General features: G+C 28.7%; 5 protein-coding genes across 12 annotated transcripts in view; 3 read left to right on the plus strand and 2 right to left on the minus strand.

Annotated features, from left to right (window-relative positions):
• The window catches only part of LOC127065733 (prominin-like protein), a 35951-nt gene extending 30195 nt beyond the window's left edge, over nt 1-5756 (plus strand). For 3 of the 5 annotated variants that reach the window (XM_050998518.1, XM_050998520.1, XM_050998519.1), the window contains 4 exons: nt 393-554; nt 904-993; nt 2825-2935; nt 3024-5756. In XM_050998518.1, the coding sequence (XP_050854475.1) occupies nt 393-554; nt 904-993; nt 2825-2935; nt 3024-3036 (376 nt within the window). In that variant the 3' untranslated portion in view covers nt 3037-5756. Of the gene's footprint in view, nt 1-392; nt 555-903; nt 994-1549; nt 1608-2824; nt 2936-3023 lie in introns of all 5 variants that reach the window. The other 2 variants (XR_007782173.1, XM_050998521.1) reach the window with 2 other exon arrangements.
• Nucleotides 5757-6574: 818 nt separating this feature from the next.
• On the minus strand, nt 6575-9585 carry LOC127065738 (intraflagellar transport protein 56). Of its 2 annotated transcripts, XM_050998526.1 has the most exons (8): nt 9371-9585; nt 8739-9265; nt 8503-8586; nt 8087-8336; nt 7788-7997; nt 7397-7703; nt 7071-7311; nt 6575-6981 (listed from the first exon to the last, which is right to left on the minus strand). In XM_050998526.1, the coding sequence occupies exons 1-8, from the start codon at nt 9371-9373 to the stop codon at nt 6870-6872; spliced, it is 1734 nt and encodes a 577-aa protein (XP_050854483.1). In that variant the 5' UTR covers nt 9374-9585; the 3' UTR covers nt 6575-6869. The 2 variants fall into 2 exon arrangements, with proteins under 2 accessions (XP_050854483.1, XP_050854484.1); XM_050998527.1 differs by lacking the exon at nt 8503-8586.
• Nucleotides 9586-9661: 76 nt separating this feature from the next.
• LOC127065745 (cytosolic Fe-S cluster assembly factor NUBP2 homolog) lies at nt 9662-11216 on the plus strand. Its single transcript, XM_050998537.1, has 5 exons — nt 9662-9849; nt 9917-10005; nt 10107-10328; nt 10456-10609; nt 10701-11216. The coding sequence occupies exons 1-5, from the start codon at nt 9739-9741 to the stop codon at nt 10905-10907; spliced, it is 783 nt and encodes a 260-aa protein (XP_050854494.1). The 5' UTR covers nt 9662-9738; the 3' UTR covers nt 10908-11216.
• On the minus strand, nt 11082-13478 carry LOC127065741 (uridine 5'-monophosphate synthase). 3 transcript variants are annotated; one of them, XM_050998531.1, is made up of 5 exons: nt 13344-13478; nt 12920-12953; nt 12681-12839; nt 12122-12605; nt 11082-12045 (listed from the first exon to the last, which is right to left on the minus strand). In XM_050998531.1, the coding sequence occupies exons 3-5, from the start codon at nt 12819-12821 to the stop codon at nt 11252-11254; spliced, it is 1419 nt and encodes a 472-aa protein (XP_050854488.1). In that variant the 5' UTR covers nt 12822-12839; nt 12920-12953; nt 13344-13478; the 3' UTR covers nt 11082-11251. The 3 variants fall into 3 exon arrangements, with proteins under 3 accessions (XP_050854488.1, XP_050854486.1, XP_050854487.1); XM_050998529.1 differs by having other exon boundaries at nt 12681-12842; XM_050998530.1 differs by lacking the exon at nt 13344-13478 and having other exon boundaries at nt 12920-13267.
• A 403-nt stretch (nt 13479-13881) lies between these two features.
• Nucleotides 13882-16985, plus strand: LOC127065737 (ankyrin repeat and LEM domain-containing protein 2 homolog). The gene is made up of 11 exons (XM_050998525.1): nt 13882-14468; nt 14551-14882; nt 14967-15278; nt 15349-15501; nt 15577-15803; nt 15884-16031; nt 16103-16217; nt 16319-16393; nt 16481-16580; nt 16691-16819; nt 16904-16985. Exons 1-11 carry the CDS (start codon nt 14363-14365, stop codon nt 16950-16952), a joined length of 1746 nt encoding a protein of 581 aa, XP_050854482.1. The 5' UTR covers nt 13882-14362; the 3' UTR covers nt 16953-16985.
• The last annotated feature ends 498 nt before the right edge of the window (nt 16986-17483 follow it).

Genomic DNA, 17483 nt, shown 5'->3' on the forward strand with positions numbered 1-17483 from the left:
CAATAATGTCAGATAATTTCCGTTAAAAGCTTTGTCACTGAGAGATGGTTTACCCCGTTTAACGTCGACAATGGCTTCTGGCATCTTGTGTACGTATTGTAAAATGCAACGCAGACGCTAGTTCTATCGTACGTCAGTGAAAATTGTTGGACCGAAATACATATATGTGTATATATATATATATATATATATATATATATATATATATATATATTTCACAACGTAATATGGAAACTGCTTAGAACAGATACACGCACACATATGCAAACACACGGATACGCATCTGTCTAATTCGCATGACGAAGTGCCTCACGCAGTCTTTCACTTGCTCTCATTTATTTTTCTCTATCATCGTTGAACGAAATATTAACAGATTCATCCTTTGATTGCAGCGTACACGATAAGAAGCACGTCTCCCATGGCAGACATCATCCCGCGGCTTATGTTGAAAGCTACGATGGTCCAGCAGTTGGATACAGCGATCGTGAAAGGATCACAGACGCTCATCAGAGTACATCGCATCACGATTCTAGATACTCCGATTTAGCGCCGAAGTAAGTAATCAAAAATCGTGCAAGTAACGTTTTCACCTCATCTTAAAATTTTAAACAAAAGAAAAAAAGAACAAACGGCGTCGTTCTTCTCGAGCTTTAAAACGTTCGGTAGTTTTCTTTTCTTCTTCTTTTATATATACATAACATTAACCACTTTTTATCTCGATATTTTATTCTAATCCGACATCCCTTAACAATTATCAGTAAGAATCTAACATTTGTCATTTCTAAATAAAGTTTTAACATCTTCGGATAAAAAAGAAAAGATAAGAAAAATGTCGATCGAGCGTATCTTCTTCTTCCTCTTTCTTCGTTTTTTCCATCAGTCACATATGATTTATTTTTACAGTTTCACCTTATCGTGGCGTAACCACGAACATATCGCCCCTACTAAAAGCGAACCTCACAATAAAGTCTTTAGTGTATCGCTAGAGTCGCAGTAAGTTTTCTATGAGCCAAAAAAACAAAACAAAAGGAGCGAGCAAGTTATTTGAAACATAAAAAGAGAAACAAAAATGCAGCTTTCTGTGATAACTTAAATGCCGCACTTTATTTATCTCGAGCATACTTATTTACTTCCTTGATCTTTTCTTTCTTTCTTTCTTTCTTTCTTTCTTTCTTTCTTTCTTTCTTTCTTTCTTTCTTTCTTTCTTTCTTTCTTTCTTTCTTTCTTTCTTTCTTTCGCTTTTCATTTCTTCTTCTTTTTTTTTTTAACTGTCATAAAGTACTTACACTTGGGGATACCTTATACGAAAGTCGAAGAAGCGTACGAGATAAGATACGTCTTTTCAATCTTAATTTGTATCATATACATATTATATACGTGCTGGGTTCCCACTCATCGAGTTAGTCCCTTTTTTTATTTAAACGCTCTGGACGCCCTCGTTTAATAATAAAATAATCTTCGAACTCTGTGCTTAAATTTATCAATGTCAGCGACACATATCCCATCACGCAACCACATTGGTCACGCTTTTTCTCCCGGTTATTTACAGGTGAGTGGGAACCTTGCGGGGGGGGCAACTACTCGCGTCTCTTGATACGCCTCTGCACGTAAGTCGCAAGACTATTGTTAACAAATGTTTCTCCACCATTTTCATTTCTTCGTCTTCGTTCCTTTCATTTTCTACCCTTTCTTCATATCTCACCCTTCTACTTTTTCTTCTACTTCTTCTTCTTCTTCCTCTTCTTCTTCATCTTCTTCTACTTCTTCTTCTTCTTCTTCTACTTCTTCTTCTTCTTCTTCTTCTTCTTCTTCTTCTTCTTCTTCTTTTCTTCTTTTTATTCTTTAAGTACAATCATACTTTGGTTTTAACCATTATACGTACATAGTACATACATACATACGTATCTGTCTATATATATGATATTATCACGATAGCTTTGCCAAGGTCAGGCTTCTTGCGGAAAAGAAAAAGGGCTTCGCGTGCGTTTCCAAGAAGATTCCGAAGATCAAGAATCAAGACGATGCTTTTTTATTTATTCTTGATACATGTCGTCCATTTTACGCAATATCATGTGCTGTTAAAAAAAAAAAAATACGCGCATATCTATCATTCTTTGATTGCATCATTTTTGGCCGTGTTATTTTGCGAAAAAGAAAGAACGCGAAAGCATGTTTATTATCTATATACAATCTGTATACGTGCGGTACGCGTATATACACGTATTAAATAAAAGAGGATAGCCCACATAAAGTGTTACAAAATATTTTTACCATAAATGTTGAAGCTGTCGACATTGAATATTTTTTTCTTTTTTTTTTCATTTATATATATATATATATATATATATATATAAACTAATACCGAAGAGAAAACTGATTATTTAATCAACAAAAAGAATTAAATAAGGATGACCTCCTTCATTAATTATTAAACTGCATACTTTTAATCTTTCGTAAGAAAGATCAAAGTAAATAAGAGTCGACAGTAATTTCGTGATCTTGTTTCAATGATGCAAAGATTTGTGACGCAAATTTTACGTGGGATATCAATCCCGCGATCGGCTCAATGATATATTTCATTTTGCTTGGATAGCTGCTATATCGATCGTTTGTTTGCTAAGGCATCTTTATAATATTTGCGAAGGGTTAATATATTCGATAAATGTTTGATGAATTACTCATTACGTTTACTTTGTTAATTGTGAATGCAAATGCGATCTCTTTTCGCGTGTGACGTTACGAGCCACGCGACGAACGTAAAATATTTGCGATCGTGGCGTATAGAGGCCTTCGTTATATTTTTATCATGCAATTATTATTTTAGAAATTGGGACTTTCCAAATGGTGGACCACCAAGATATCAACCTACTGCTGCTGCTCCTCCCTTAAGTACAGAATATGAACGTCCACCTCCTTATTACTATCCTGGGCCAGGGTGTGTCTCTCTTTTATCATAAAAGCTAATTAAACTTCATAGTTACGAATAGATGAGAAATGATGAAACGTACGAAATTGATTTTCAGGGATAGAAATTAGGACACAAGTGCCGTGGCATGCACGAAGGCAGCGTTGAACAGTGTAGCAACTCATAGCCTTACGCGCAGTTACAAAAGGTCATTGAAGAAAAAGAAGAAAAAGAAAAAGAATAACCAGTCCGCTTGCAAGCGAGACTACGTTTGATCATCGTTGTTCTTAGGTGTGCCACGGATCGGCCAAACGCGAGAATATTATTATTATTATTATTATTATTATTATTATTATTATTATTATTATTATTATTATTATTATTATCATTATTATTACTACTACTATTACTATTATTATTATGATTATGATGATAATAATGATGATGTGATCATTATTATTATTATTATTATTATTATTATTATTATTATTATTATGCTTATGAGTATGATTATGATTATGATTATGATTATGATTATGATTACTATTTTTTATTATTATTATTCTTATTATTATTATTATATTATTAAAGACCAGTTTGAAGATAAAAGGAAAAAAACAGACTGAGATAGAATAATGATATTCTTCGACGATTTTCTTCTTCCTCCAAAAGGATAATCGAGAGATTAAATCGATTAATGATCTAGCGCATTGCGATCATTACCTACGGAAGAAGTCGTCTTAGATTACGGAATGATTTTATGATCGAAGACTAACCGAACGATGTATATGACGTATCCTTTAAATCGAGAGGGCAAAGAAATGGCACCAAACTGGTGGCGTTGAAGATTCAAATTGTTGCGAATCGCGGGACGATCGATTATCGCACGACTGATCGTTTAACGATTTACGATCCAGCGTATGCTCGTTAAGTCGAAGGTGGATACATTGAAGATCAGAGTTTCTTGCTTAATATATACATATATATATACATATATAATATATATACACATACATATATACACTACATATATACATGTTTAACAATCTGTGTTCATATTGTGCTTCTTCGAGTACATTTTATATGAAAGTCGTCTTCGTGGAATGCACTACATTTGTTTAAGATCTCTAAAAAAAAAAAGAAAAACAAATTTAAAGATTTAATGAAATCCTAAACAAATAAATCCTATGACCTATACTTTTGCATTTAGTTCCTATTACAGGATTGAAATCACAATATAGCAGTATTAATGAATTTCATTTTCTTAAATTTCGCTTAAACTCATTTTCATTATGTAAGAGAATCATATTTTTAATTAATATAAGTGTCATTTTCAAATACTCACACGTAAGAATATGCAGTATGTATATGCATTTACGCTAATTCTTCTATACGATATCATTCATGAAAGTATTCTTCATATATGAAAGCATGAAACACTGTATCTTGATATATCTGCTTTCTCTGTTATTAAAAAAAAAAAAGCAAAAAGGTAGAAATTAGTAGCTTTTATGCGTATCTCCTTTCAATTTGTCTTCGGTTCAAAATTAGTTTAGTCTAATATCTAAACATGTGTATGATATACTATAAAAGAATTAATGTCTTAGTTTAATTTATCTATACAAGTTCATGCTGCCGATTTGACGCTTCGTTTCTAAACAATTTTTCAAGGAATCATGCGACATCCAAAGATGTGATGATTTACAATTTTAAACATTTAACATCAAACGACGCCATATATAAATGCCAAACAACGTTCTTGTACGATCTGTATAAATTCGAAAGCACGTTGCGTATCTTCGAGTTGTATGAATAATAATATTGGACCCTATTTTATAATCATTAAATAAATAATAGAGATTGATTTTCTATTTCCATGTACAAATACGAACGAATAATATAGTTTTGCATTTGATACACGGAATAGAAAATTATTTTCTAAAGAACGGGGTCAAAACTATAACGATCGTGCATACACGATTGTTTAAATAGTCGTTTTCTTACTATTACTTTATTATGTAATTTATCAGTATAAGAATTCATTTTTACGTTGCATAGATCGTTTGCTTGGTCGAATCTACGCTACGTATAAATGCTTTGATGTATAAATGCAGCATCCATCATCCTTTCGAGTACAGAAATTTTTCAGAAAAAAGAAAAAAATTCTCGATATGCCAGTATGATAAAAGAGACATACCGTAACGTAATAATCAAATACTTATTCATCGCGTTATAAGCTGCTAAAACAGCTAACTTGTCGTTCATCTATGATTAATGTTATTAAGAAGAATTAATGTTAACACGTATATAACTGTCATTAAATAATTACTTATTCTACAATTGACCTAACTTGGGAAGATGCAGTAGTAAAAGAACTTACATTGATTACATAAATTAATAAGTAATAATCGTTGTTAATACAATTAGTTTTTTCGTACAAATGAAATCAATTCTGGCGGCTGTTCTTCGATATAAAAACAATTAATGAAGTAGAAAGTTTCTCTTAATACTACATATGTATGTGTTTCTTAAAACTAACTGTATTCTGAAGGGATGCTCACAAGGATATTGCATAATATTTGTCGCTGTAATGATCTGACAGTTACTCTCTTATATGTACAGAATTTTGAAAATTAATTAATACGGTAGATAACGCCGCCCATGCTACAACATCGAGCCTTATTGGCTGGTAGCAAATTGCCAAAAAGATACTTTCATCATAATGTATATGAACGTACTAAAGTGGGAGCACAAAATTCGTAGGATCTTTTCGAAACTATGTGTGAGAGAATGTGTGAAAGTGATAGCGAGGATGGAAAGAAAGCGTAATACATGAATGACTTTAAATGAACACTGCATATACTTTCTGCTTTATTACTACTATATTTACACCTTTAGCATAATCAATTTCAACTTGACCTTAGAGCGTCAACGTTTGATGAAACGGATACCGGGTGTATGTATCGTGCAATTGAAAAACGGTGATCTTTCTTAAATCATGGAGTGTAACAATTAAATACTAATATGGACTATTAAAGTTATTTCACTTGACGGACTGTACTGAAGACTCAAATGTAGATAAACACAGTTAGAGAATGAGTGCCGAGAAATAAGATGTATTTCAGAGAACAATCGATATCATACAAAATGAAATTTGCATTAACATGCTAGTATGTATATCGTTAATCATTTTGGTGCTATTTTTATATGTAACTATGTAGAAATAATTGGTACTAGGCACTCCTTCTCTATGTTTGTACTAGTACTGGCTAAGTAATAATGCATTTTACAAATAAAATGGAAAATATCTTTTAGTATTATCAATCAAATGATTAAGTTTAATTTTACTAATAAAAGTACTTGTTATTTTCATTTTTTCTTTTTTAACAAAATATTACGAAAAACTTATAAATTAAAATTTATTTCATTTTTTATGTTATGAACATTAAAACTTTTTTTTTTTTTTTTTTTTTTTTTTTTTTTAGTTTCATTATAGCATCTATTCAGTGGAAATATTTTTGAAAAAGTGTGTATGATTCAAGTTACTTTATAGCATATAAATATGTTTTAAAATTTTTCAAATTTATGCTACAGGACGTCGACTAATCGTACATGAAAGTAGAAGAGAAACAGTACGTCATAAATTATGGCGTTTTTAAAATACTTGGATTTTGTTTGTTAAAGGTTATTATTATTATTATTATATCGTAATTATTATACAAATGAGTGTATCACGGTTTAAATATATCTATTTTATATTAAAGCAGCAACCACAAGCAGTGTTGTTTCATAAGAGAATAACATTTTTCGAACATTCGCATTGGTCCCGTTATTGTTTTGCCAATTAACGATATTTTCGTAGAATATAAAAGAGATTACTTATTAATATATTATAGCACAATGAAATAAGGAACAAGGCTATTAATGGACGGAATTGATTATTAAATTATTATACATCACAGCATTAACAATTAATCCTGTTATCTTTACCCCATTTACGCATAACACGAATAATTTGTTCCACTTGTGAATTAGATGTATTTCTGAGTAAAAGAATTACTTCAGGAAGTAAATCTCTGTAAAAACACAATATGATTAATTCCAAATCAATTTATCTATTTATTAATCTATGTTAGTTTATATGCTATCTATATATAAAACATACGTTGGTTGTTTCTCTGCAACAATATATTGAAATGTACCACAACAAGCTCCACGTTTACCTTCCCAATGTTCTGGACTAGGATCCATTCGTTCTAACATATCAAATGCTTTAGCAGCATACCAAAATTCACCTACTTTATAACAAGTATTTGCAATCATTTGCAATAAATTAAATGATTCTGTTGATGTATCCATTTTTAAATATAACTCCCATGCAAGTTCTGCTTTTTTATTCATAATATCTAAAAAGATTGGATTCATTTATTAAATATAGTACTTATTTTTTAAATAATATAAGCCTGTGCTCTATATTCATATCAAACTTACAAGAATAAGCCAAAAGACTGATGTAAATATAATCATTTTTGTATTTTTCATTATGTATCATCAAGAAAGCTTCTTCTGCCTCTTTAAAATAACCTGCTGCAGATTGTGCTTGTGCATAATTAAAATTAAAATTATCTTCATTAGAAAAATAAGTTTTAATTGAGTTTAAATAAACCAGAACTTCTTCAAATTGTCGGTAAAGAAAAAAACAAGATGCCATACACTGTCTACCAGGTATGGTATCACATTCTGATGCAGAAGAACCCACCAGTTGAAAATATTGTTGAGCAGTTTTTATATTATCACGCTAAAAATATTTATTACTTTACTCTTTAAATCTTAGAATCTATATTATAACTACCTATCTAGTCTAAAAAATCTAATAACTTACAGAACCAATTTCCTGACCCATTACTGCATTTACTATGCCTTTTAATATATATTCTTGTGGAACAGCAGGTTCAAGATCTTTAATAAGTTCATACGCTTCCTTTATATCATCTTGCTTTAAATAATATATTACCAAATTAAGTCGAGCTTCTGGTATAACATCTACTAAATTTGGTAGAATTTGTAAAGCTCCTTCCCCGTTTCGAAATACCTATAATATTGATTACATTACTAAAGACAAAATCATTTTGTATTATAGCATTTTTCTTTCTATTTATTAGTTAAGAAAATTGTACATACAACAGTGTTATGACGAATAAGATCATGTCCAAAACTGAAAGAGCTTGATATCTTTCCTATGAGCTGCTTCATTTCAGCTTGTGCAGCATTTCCATTATACAAACGAAAATGATTACAAGCTTTCAAATTGATTGCAATTGCACTATCTGGAAATTTTTGTAAGTATACTTGTAGAACTTCTTGTGCAACATCATAATAATCTAACTTGTAGTAGCACAGAGCTACATATACATTTAAAGCTACATAATCTCTGAAAAAAATCATATTCCCTTTAAAAAAGTATTCTTAAAATTAGTATTATTATAAAATTATCAAATAGTTTGATGAAAAATAATTGTTATAAACAAATATAGGTGTATGACAGGAAAAGTATTGGATTAAATACTAAGGGTGCAAATAGGATGGGAGATGGATACCTGCAATTTTTTAATTGTGTAATAAAATATACTTCTGAATCAGTTTCGTGCATAAAACTGTTTTCTTTTCTTTCATCCACTTTGCTAAATGCATATGAAATCAATTAGTAACTACAAAACTGAATAGTCAAGATACCTATATTGTCAATATAAAGATACTTATATTGTCAAAATATTAATTTAAATTTTCTCTTATTTAATTAACTCTTTTCTGATATAATAAATAAATACTTAACCTGTTATCAAGCAATATCCGTTTATAAACATCAATGGCCTCCTGATAATGTGCTCTAAGATAGTGTATGGATGCCAAACTAAGTTGATCTTCTAAAACATCGTGTAACATCTGATGATACTCTAGCAACTTTGCTTCATTACCCATTTTGTGTGCTAAATGAAATAAAAGTCTTGTCTTCAATTTACTATCAGGTGCTTCTTCCAATAATTTTTGTGCTTCCGGATACATGCCAAGATAAAAATAACAACATGCTAAGTTTGTAATTAGATCTACTAGAACATTTTCTTTTTTTTTCAGATTTTCATAAATAGTGAGAGCTCGCTTGTAGTCTCCAAGATGAAAGGCACAATAACCCATCCATAATTCTGATTCCAAATTACTACCAGAAGTACTTTGGAATTCCAAAAGAGTTAAAGCACCTATGTAATCACGTTTTTCTAAAAATTCTTCTAACTTTGGTATGTTAGTACGTGATGCAGATAATCTTGATCCCTCTGATGAAGCTGGTTTGGCTCTTGACAAAATCTGTAATTCAAAATGAATGTAATGAATATGTATAGGTAAAAGTATTTTTGCAAAGAATTCATATTTAATCGTATATATCTAATATACAAAGAAAAATTTAGATACCATGTTTGAATGTCATCATAGACAGGTGTACGCTTATTGATTATTTCTGGATCGCATGACGTTTCAGTTACTGCTTTGAAATATTAAAAAAAAAAAAATGCGAAATATACATCTCTTAGTGCGTTTTATAATTAATACTTAAAAACATTAATAATAACAAGCATGTTTAAAACTTTCAATCGATTTAATCGTGATGAAATCGATAACATTTCGAATACTGCTTTTAAATTATACGCAAAAGTTTCAACCAATCAATGTCTGTATATATTTATATTGATTATAGTAGCAGTGCCATCTAGGTAGAGAGAGAACTAAATATTGTGTAAGCTACGTACGGTCATTATTTGTTTATATTTCTATGTTGCGAGATGTTAGAAGGAGTAAAACACGTGCTGCTAGTTCTTTCCGGAAAGGGAGGCGTAGGTAAATCTACTATTAGTACACAACTGGCCCTTGCACTTAAAGAGTCTGGATTTAAAGTGAGTTATCAAAATTTAATATATCAGTGCAATAGGTTAGGAAGAGTAAATATTAAAATGTTATTAGGTTGGCTTGTTGGATGTAGATCTTTGTGGTCCTAGTGTACCATATTTATTAAACTTAGAGGGTAAAGACGTGCACCAATCATCTGATGGGTAAGTCAAAGATTTGTTATTAATTATTTTTTATACCAATTTTAGTTGAGTAAAAAAAGTCATGCGTCAAGTTAACAATTTTATATATTACATCTTTGTAGCTGGGTACCAGTATTTGCTGACACAGAGCAGAGATTATCTGTGATGTCAATTGGTTTTTTATTAAAAAATCAAAATGACAGTGTGATCTGGCGTGGTCCTAAAAAAACAGCTATGATTAAGCAATTTTTAACAGATGTAGTATGGCAAAATTTAGATTATTTAATTATTGATACACCACCTGGTACTTCAGATGAACATATCACAGTGATGGAAAACTTAAAGTAAAGCAATTATCTTTATGATTTTCATAGTATCTTTCTATATATACTAAGATATCATCAGAAACTTTTATATATTATATATACAAATTTCATATTAGTAAATTCCATTTCTTATCACACATTTCAGAAATGTTAAATGTGATGGTGCAATTTTAATTACAACTCCACAAGCAGTTGCAGTTGATGATGTTTTGAGAGAAGTTACATTTTGTAGAAAAACTGGGATTCCTATAATTGGTATTGTGGAAAATATGAGTGGTTTTGTTTGTCCATCTTGTGAAGTAAGACTTCCAATAAAAAATGATTTAAAAGCTTAATTTGTTATGGTAGTAAATATTTTCTTAATTCTTTTTTATTTTCTTTCTTTTTTAGGAATGTACAAATATATTTTCATCAGGTGGAGGAACAGTCCTTTCAGAAATGGTAAAGGTACCATTTTTAGTTAAGATACCTATAGATCCTCAAGTTGGTAGATTAGCAGATAAAGCTCAAAGTGTCTTAATTACTCTTCCCAATAGTCAAGTTGCACAAGTATTTCGAAAATTAGTTGAAGAACTTACTAAAAGTAAGGAAGCTTGAAACTATAAAATTGTAAGATATAAAATAAATAAAAATCCTATATATTTTATAATAAAAACTAAATATTTTACATAACACAATTAAATGTGTATGTATCTATACAATATAATTTCAATTAATCTCGTATAAGTAATAAAATATAATCTTTAGGATTAATCAGAAATCATACACACATTTTGTTACGATTTTGTATATAAAATAATTTTTGTTTAATAATTTCTCTATTAATATAAGTATATTAATTGTACTATTTTAAATTTATATACAAATATTTTTATGTATAAATATAGTAAAAACATTTTTCTTTTATATATATTTATATATATATATTAATTCCATATTACTTATCTTAATAATCTTTTCTTATAAGCTACCCAAAGCTGTTGTTTGTACTCTAATATAGCACCTAATCGATCCGTTGCTTGAATAATTCCTCTACCAACAACTGCTATATCCGCGCCCGAATTAACAACTGATTCAGGTGTGTTATATTGTTGACCCAAGTTATCACAATTGTTGTGTAACTTAACACCAGGTGTTAACTGAAGCATTCCTAAGTTTGGAATAATATCTGATTGACATACCAGACCAATTACCATATCAGATTTTTCAGAAATTGACACTGCCCTTTGTACATAATCTCCAGTAGTTAAAGCATTTTTTGCAGACATTTCAGCAACCAAAAAAATACCACGTGGTTCAGTAACACCATTTAAGGCACTTTGCAAACCATCTATAATAGCAGGTCCAGCAATTGGATGTACTGTGATTATATCAGCCCACTCTGCTATTTTGTACATTCCGTTTTTATATTGCAATAAGACTGTATTACCAATGTCTGCAAATTTTCTGTCTTCCATAATCAGAAATTCGTGTTGTTTCGCTAATTCCTTTAGACGTTTTAAAAAATCAAAAGAAAAATCTTCTATAATATCTATATGTATTTTTAAAATCACAATATGTGGTCCAGCAAGTTCCACTAATTCTAAAATAGAGTTTATTTTTGTCAAATCAGCTGCCAAACACAAAGTGGATTGTTTTGCTTCCATTAATTGAAACAATTTAGAAGCCACTGCATTCTTGGTTTGATTTGCACGTATGCTAAATGGTGTTTTCAATCTTTCATTCACTATATTTTCTGGAATGGATATACAATTTTATTATTTTAAATAGGAATAATTATAAATATAAAAAAAAAATAAAAAAATAATTACCTGGCAAAGAAAGAATTGGTGCTTGACACGATTTTAAATAAGTTGCTACATCTTTTACAATTTCTGGTGTAACTTTACCATGATCTAACAAATAATTCAATAATAGAGTTACATCATAAAGACTTCGCATTTTGATTCCTTTATTTTCTAGGTTTTTCCTTCCACCCTGTTCCCTATCAATTACCACCAAAACTTCAGTTACAATTAAGCCTTCCTCTTTTAAAGCATATACAGTTTCTAAAACGCTACTTCCACTTGTAACTACATCCTCAATTATTATGCAGTGATTGCCTGGTTTAAAGTTACCCTCTATGAGCTTTTTTGTACCATAATTCTTAGCTTCTTTTCTTTTAATCAACATTGGCATATTGTATTCTGCTGAAATTAAAGTAGCTAATGGAAGAGCAGTATAAGGTACCCCACAAAGTTGAATTGTATCAGTTTCAGTCTTCGTTAGTTGCCAAAGAGCTTTTGCTAATCTAGACTATAAAAAGAAAAAGTTATATTATTGTTTTCAATTAAATCAAAATATGTATTTTGCTTATTTTTCCAATGTTACCATTATTTGAGGGTATGCTATCATAATACGTAAATCAAAATATATAGGTGTCTTCAAACCAACTTTGGTTATAAATTCTCCAAACTTTATAGCTCCAATATCATATAAGGCTACTGCTAACTCTTTTAATTGGTCTTGCATTTTTTTTTTTTTTATTTGCTGCTATAAAATATAAAGAAATTAAACTAATACCTAATACATAATTACAATGATTATTAATTATGCGACACATGTCTCACCTGTTGCACCTTCAAATAAAACACAATCTACTGACTTCCAAAAACAAAGTAAATTAATAAAATAATATACAATAATTTATTATATTTATTTATTTTAATTATTAATAAAATTTAATTGGGTTTTCATAAAATATTATTTATTTAGCGTTTCTACTTTTCTGTACGTCCGTTTGTAGTGTATGCTCTGAAGGCCACGTGTTACGAAAAGTGAATATTCTAATCGTTTTTATAATCCCTTTTTATAATCCGTTTTTATACTTTTATTTAATAGGATATATATATATATCTTGTTAAAAATATATTATATATTAATATATTTAATATTATATATATATATATATATATATATATATATATATATATAACAAAAATATAACGAAAAAATAATGAATATATAATAATAATAATAAATTTCTAATCTTACTCTGGAAACTTTTCGGTAATACGATTTCTTTATTTCCCGCACTTATAATTAATTTTTCATAATTAGTTTAACCATGCATCAACGAACTCATGTATCAACGAATAACGTCCGAATACTTTGTTCAAACAGTTTAAAACCAAAATTAATCCTAGAAAGTTTTAAAGAAATAAAATTGGATAAGAAGTTAGCCAACAACCAATCAAAAATCTACAATTCGATTAGAAAATATTAATTTGAAAGTATTTTATTTATTTCAAATCTTTTCCATTCTTATTTTGAAACTCATAAACGTAAAATAAAAATTCTTTTTTTTTTCATATAGTTATTTGTTATTATTTTAAGTAATATCTCTAGTTTAATCACTAGAGATATTAGAGATTATTTTTAGTGATTTTTATTCTCTTGTTTTATTAATCACTGCGGAGTTGTATTCTTTGATACATTGGCGCGTGTTTTCATTTTTTGTATGCGCGAATTTATATTCATTGTAAATTTAAAATATTATTAAATTTGTGCTTTGATATTTAAAAAAATAATTAGGGTAAACAGCCAGAACAATATTAAATTCACTTTATTATAAAAGTTGTTAATTAATAGATGTAATTTTTTAGAATGTAAGTACATTGATAAATGACATGATAAAATAGTAAACAATTGACTATATGCATTGGTTAGTTTCGTCAGAATTGACAACTTCAGGTGTTCGTTCTAATAAAATGGAATATTTTAATAAATGTTTTTACTCGTCATTGATATTTATAAATCAGATAATACATTATATTTTAGTAATATTTTAACAAGTGTGAATGTTTATTACTATTTCATACCTACAATATTATATATTCTTTACTATCGGATATACGACTGTGTTACTGTTTTCTTTGTGGCGTGATAATTTTTGCATCAACAATAGATATTGTGATTATATTATTAAACTATGTACTGTACGTAGTAAAGTTTATAATTAAATATAAAATATAACAAATAATTTGACTGATAAATACAATAAAATATCACAAATGGATAATGAACATCTTAAGAATCATAACCTTACAAATGGGACTGGCTTTCATGCTGTGTATATACCTTATGAGAACAATGAATTATTAGACAATAATACAAAAAGTAATTACAAAAGTGATATATATATGTATTTTTTAACGTATTATACCATAAAAGTTAGTTCTATTGTATTTATATATTTTAGATAATCTTCATATATATACAAACAAAATTGATGCTTTGAAAGTAATAAAGGAACATAAAACAGGACGTCTGAAAACGTTTAAGACTTATACTGATGCTGAAGAATATGCAACAACTGGACATGAACAAATATATAACTGTCCTAATAATTCTTTTAATGTAGGAGTCCCTGTGATTGAAGAAAAATCAAGTAATTTTAAAGGTCCTAAGACTCAAGATCTTATATGTTTTAAAAAACTGATAGAAAGTGGAGATTTAGATGCAGTAAAAGATACAATTTGGGGAAATCCTAGATATTTAATTAGCAGTGGAGATACACCTGCTATTTTACAAGTACATAATTATTTCGGCTTTATAGAAGTATCTAATTACTATATTCAAACTGCTATATACTATAAATGTCATTTGTTCTTATAGGAAGGTTGTCGATATAATGCATTGCATATAGCAGCAAAAGCTGGTTGGGCAGATATATGTGAATTAATATTAAACACTGTAGGAGATACAGAATTCATGCAATTATTTTATGGTGAAGAAGGAAATAAAAGCTATGTGGACCGTGCTGATGTTATGTTAGATTTATATTTAAATACACCTGACAAAGGATTAAATGAGACACCCTTACACTTTGCAGTTAAATTTGGTTTCCGAGATGTAGTTAAGGTCTTTGTTTCTTATTCACAATGTATTAAAACTTTGACTAATAAGTTTGGCCAAGCACCTATTGATGTAAGTATTAAATAAGTCTTACTGTTATATTATTTTTTTGCAACATCTTAATACTCTGCAATTAATTTAGATGATATGTAAAAGAAAGTGTCAAGGAAATGAATTGCTAATAAAAGAAATACATATGCTATTAGAGGAACAGTATTATGTTCCTGTATTGAGAGCTGATGATAAAACAATGCAGCCAACCATTGGTGAACCATTTTCTCCAACAAGTCCTTTGGTATATGTGCTATTATCAATATCTTATTCAAAATTGTTTTAAATTATTTTACAATTTTTAAACATTATTTTTCAGAATTTTAATAATGATCCTATTAGTCCACGTGTTAAAGTACGTGCATTTGCTGGACCTATGACAAAGTCACAAGCAGTAGAATTTAGAAAAAAATGGAAAACACCACCACGTCGTTGTATTACTCCTATTAAGAAAGATATTCAAGAAATTAATATTTTAAATTCTTCCAATGAAAATTTGACTTTAAGACTTCAGGATACAGAAAAGGGACTTGAACGAATTGGACGGTTGTATAAGTGTTTTATAAGCTTACCTTATAAACAATGTATCATAATTATAATGAATTATTTCAAAACTTCTTTTATAGAAATCTTGCTGAAGAATACCAAGTATCTTGGAAAGAATATTGGCATTTCTTGAATGATTTTGCTGATTTTCACTGTGTTGATGGTTTAGCAAAATTAGAGAAATATTTGGAACAAAGATTTATTAAACAGTCATATTACTGTGATAAGGTATATATAAATATTGAATTATGTATATATATATCACATGTGTATACATGATGTTATTTTTTCTTTTATAGAAAACAACAAAAACAGATTTAAAACCGGAATTCGTTGATGAACTTGATAAACTATGTCTCAAATTACAATCGATTTCGTTATTCAATAAATCCGATGAAAATGATAACGATGGAAGTAAGTTAATTATTTTTTATATATAAATATTAAGAAATTAATTAAAAAATAGTAATATAATAAATTTTTCAAATACTTACTAATAATATATTTATATTCAGATATAATGAACCTATCAGGAATCATAAATTTATCCGACGATTCCGACGAAAATAAACTTAAAATAGAAAATAATGGTAATGATCGATGTAATTTGTAAAATATAAGTATTGTGCGTGTATATGTTTATTTATTCATCACGATTAATTATTCATGATTTATAGATGAGTTTTTTACTCCACCATCTACTCCACCATTGATACATTCTGATTCAGAAGATGATATGTATGCTGCAGAAGAAGGCTGTACACTGTTTATTGAAGAGTTAGTAATATCAGAAACAATTTTTGAAGATTTGCTATAATCTAATTTATAATTACATACAGTTATTAATCTGTTAGAAATGATGAATTAATATACATCACATTTTTTAGTGACATACCAACAAGGATAGATTATGCTGTATACAATGCTGTTTCGCCTTCTGTCGATCCTGATACATACCCAAACATTTATCGTTGGCGACATGAAATGCAACTCATTATGAAACGTGATAGGCACAGGTTTGAAATTTTATGTTTGCTAAAATTTTAAAGTAACATCAGACAATAATAACATTGTTTTTATATTGATTTTTCAATTTTTAGTTTCAACGTAGCAAATACGATTAGAAGGAAATTGTTGATGAGTCCATAATATATTCACAAACAAAATAAAGTATCAAAAGAGCTTATGATAATTCTTATTTTAAACGCACAATACGTTTGTAAAAGTTAAAGACTGTAAACAGAATGGAAAAAAATTAGCAAGATTTGCAATTGGATATTAAGTGATAAATCACATACACATACGTGTGTGTGTAATTTTTTTTAATGTGATATTAAAAGTCGACTTGCTGTTTGTCACCATTTTTTTTGCAGTTTAAGATGTTAATCTCTCGAAACGTTTTATCAAAGATAATGTATATTTAAGATAAAGCTATATTTTATACGTATTTTATATTGTGTATATACTATTAATATTGAAGAAAGAACATTAATAATAATAATTAGTAAAATGTCTAAGCTTTTTAATTTTTTGAAACTTCTGACTATTTCCATTTAAAAGTGATAATTTAAGGTGGCATATATAATGTGATTTTCTCCATGTATCTACATGCTATTGATAAGAAGACAATAATAAAATTTAAATTATGATAACTTAAGATAATGTCAATATTACCATTAC

This window comes from Vespula vulgaris, chromosome 8, assembly GCF_905475345.1.
Source record: "Vespula vulgaris chromosome 8, iyVesVulg1.1, whole genome shotgun sequence".
In the NCBI taxonomy this organism is placed as follows: Eukaryota; Metazoa; Arthropoda; class Insecta; order Hymenoptera; family Vespidae; genus Vespula; species Vespula vulgaris.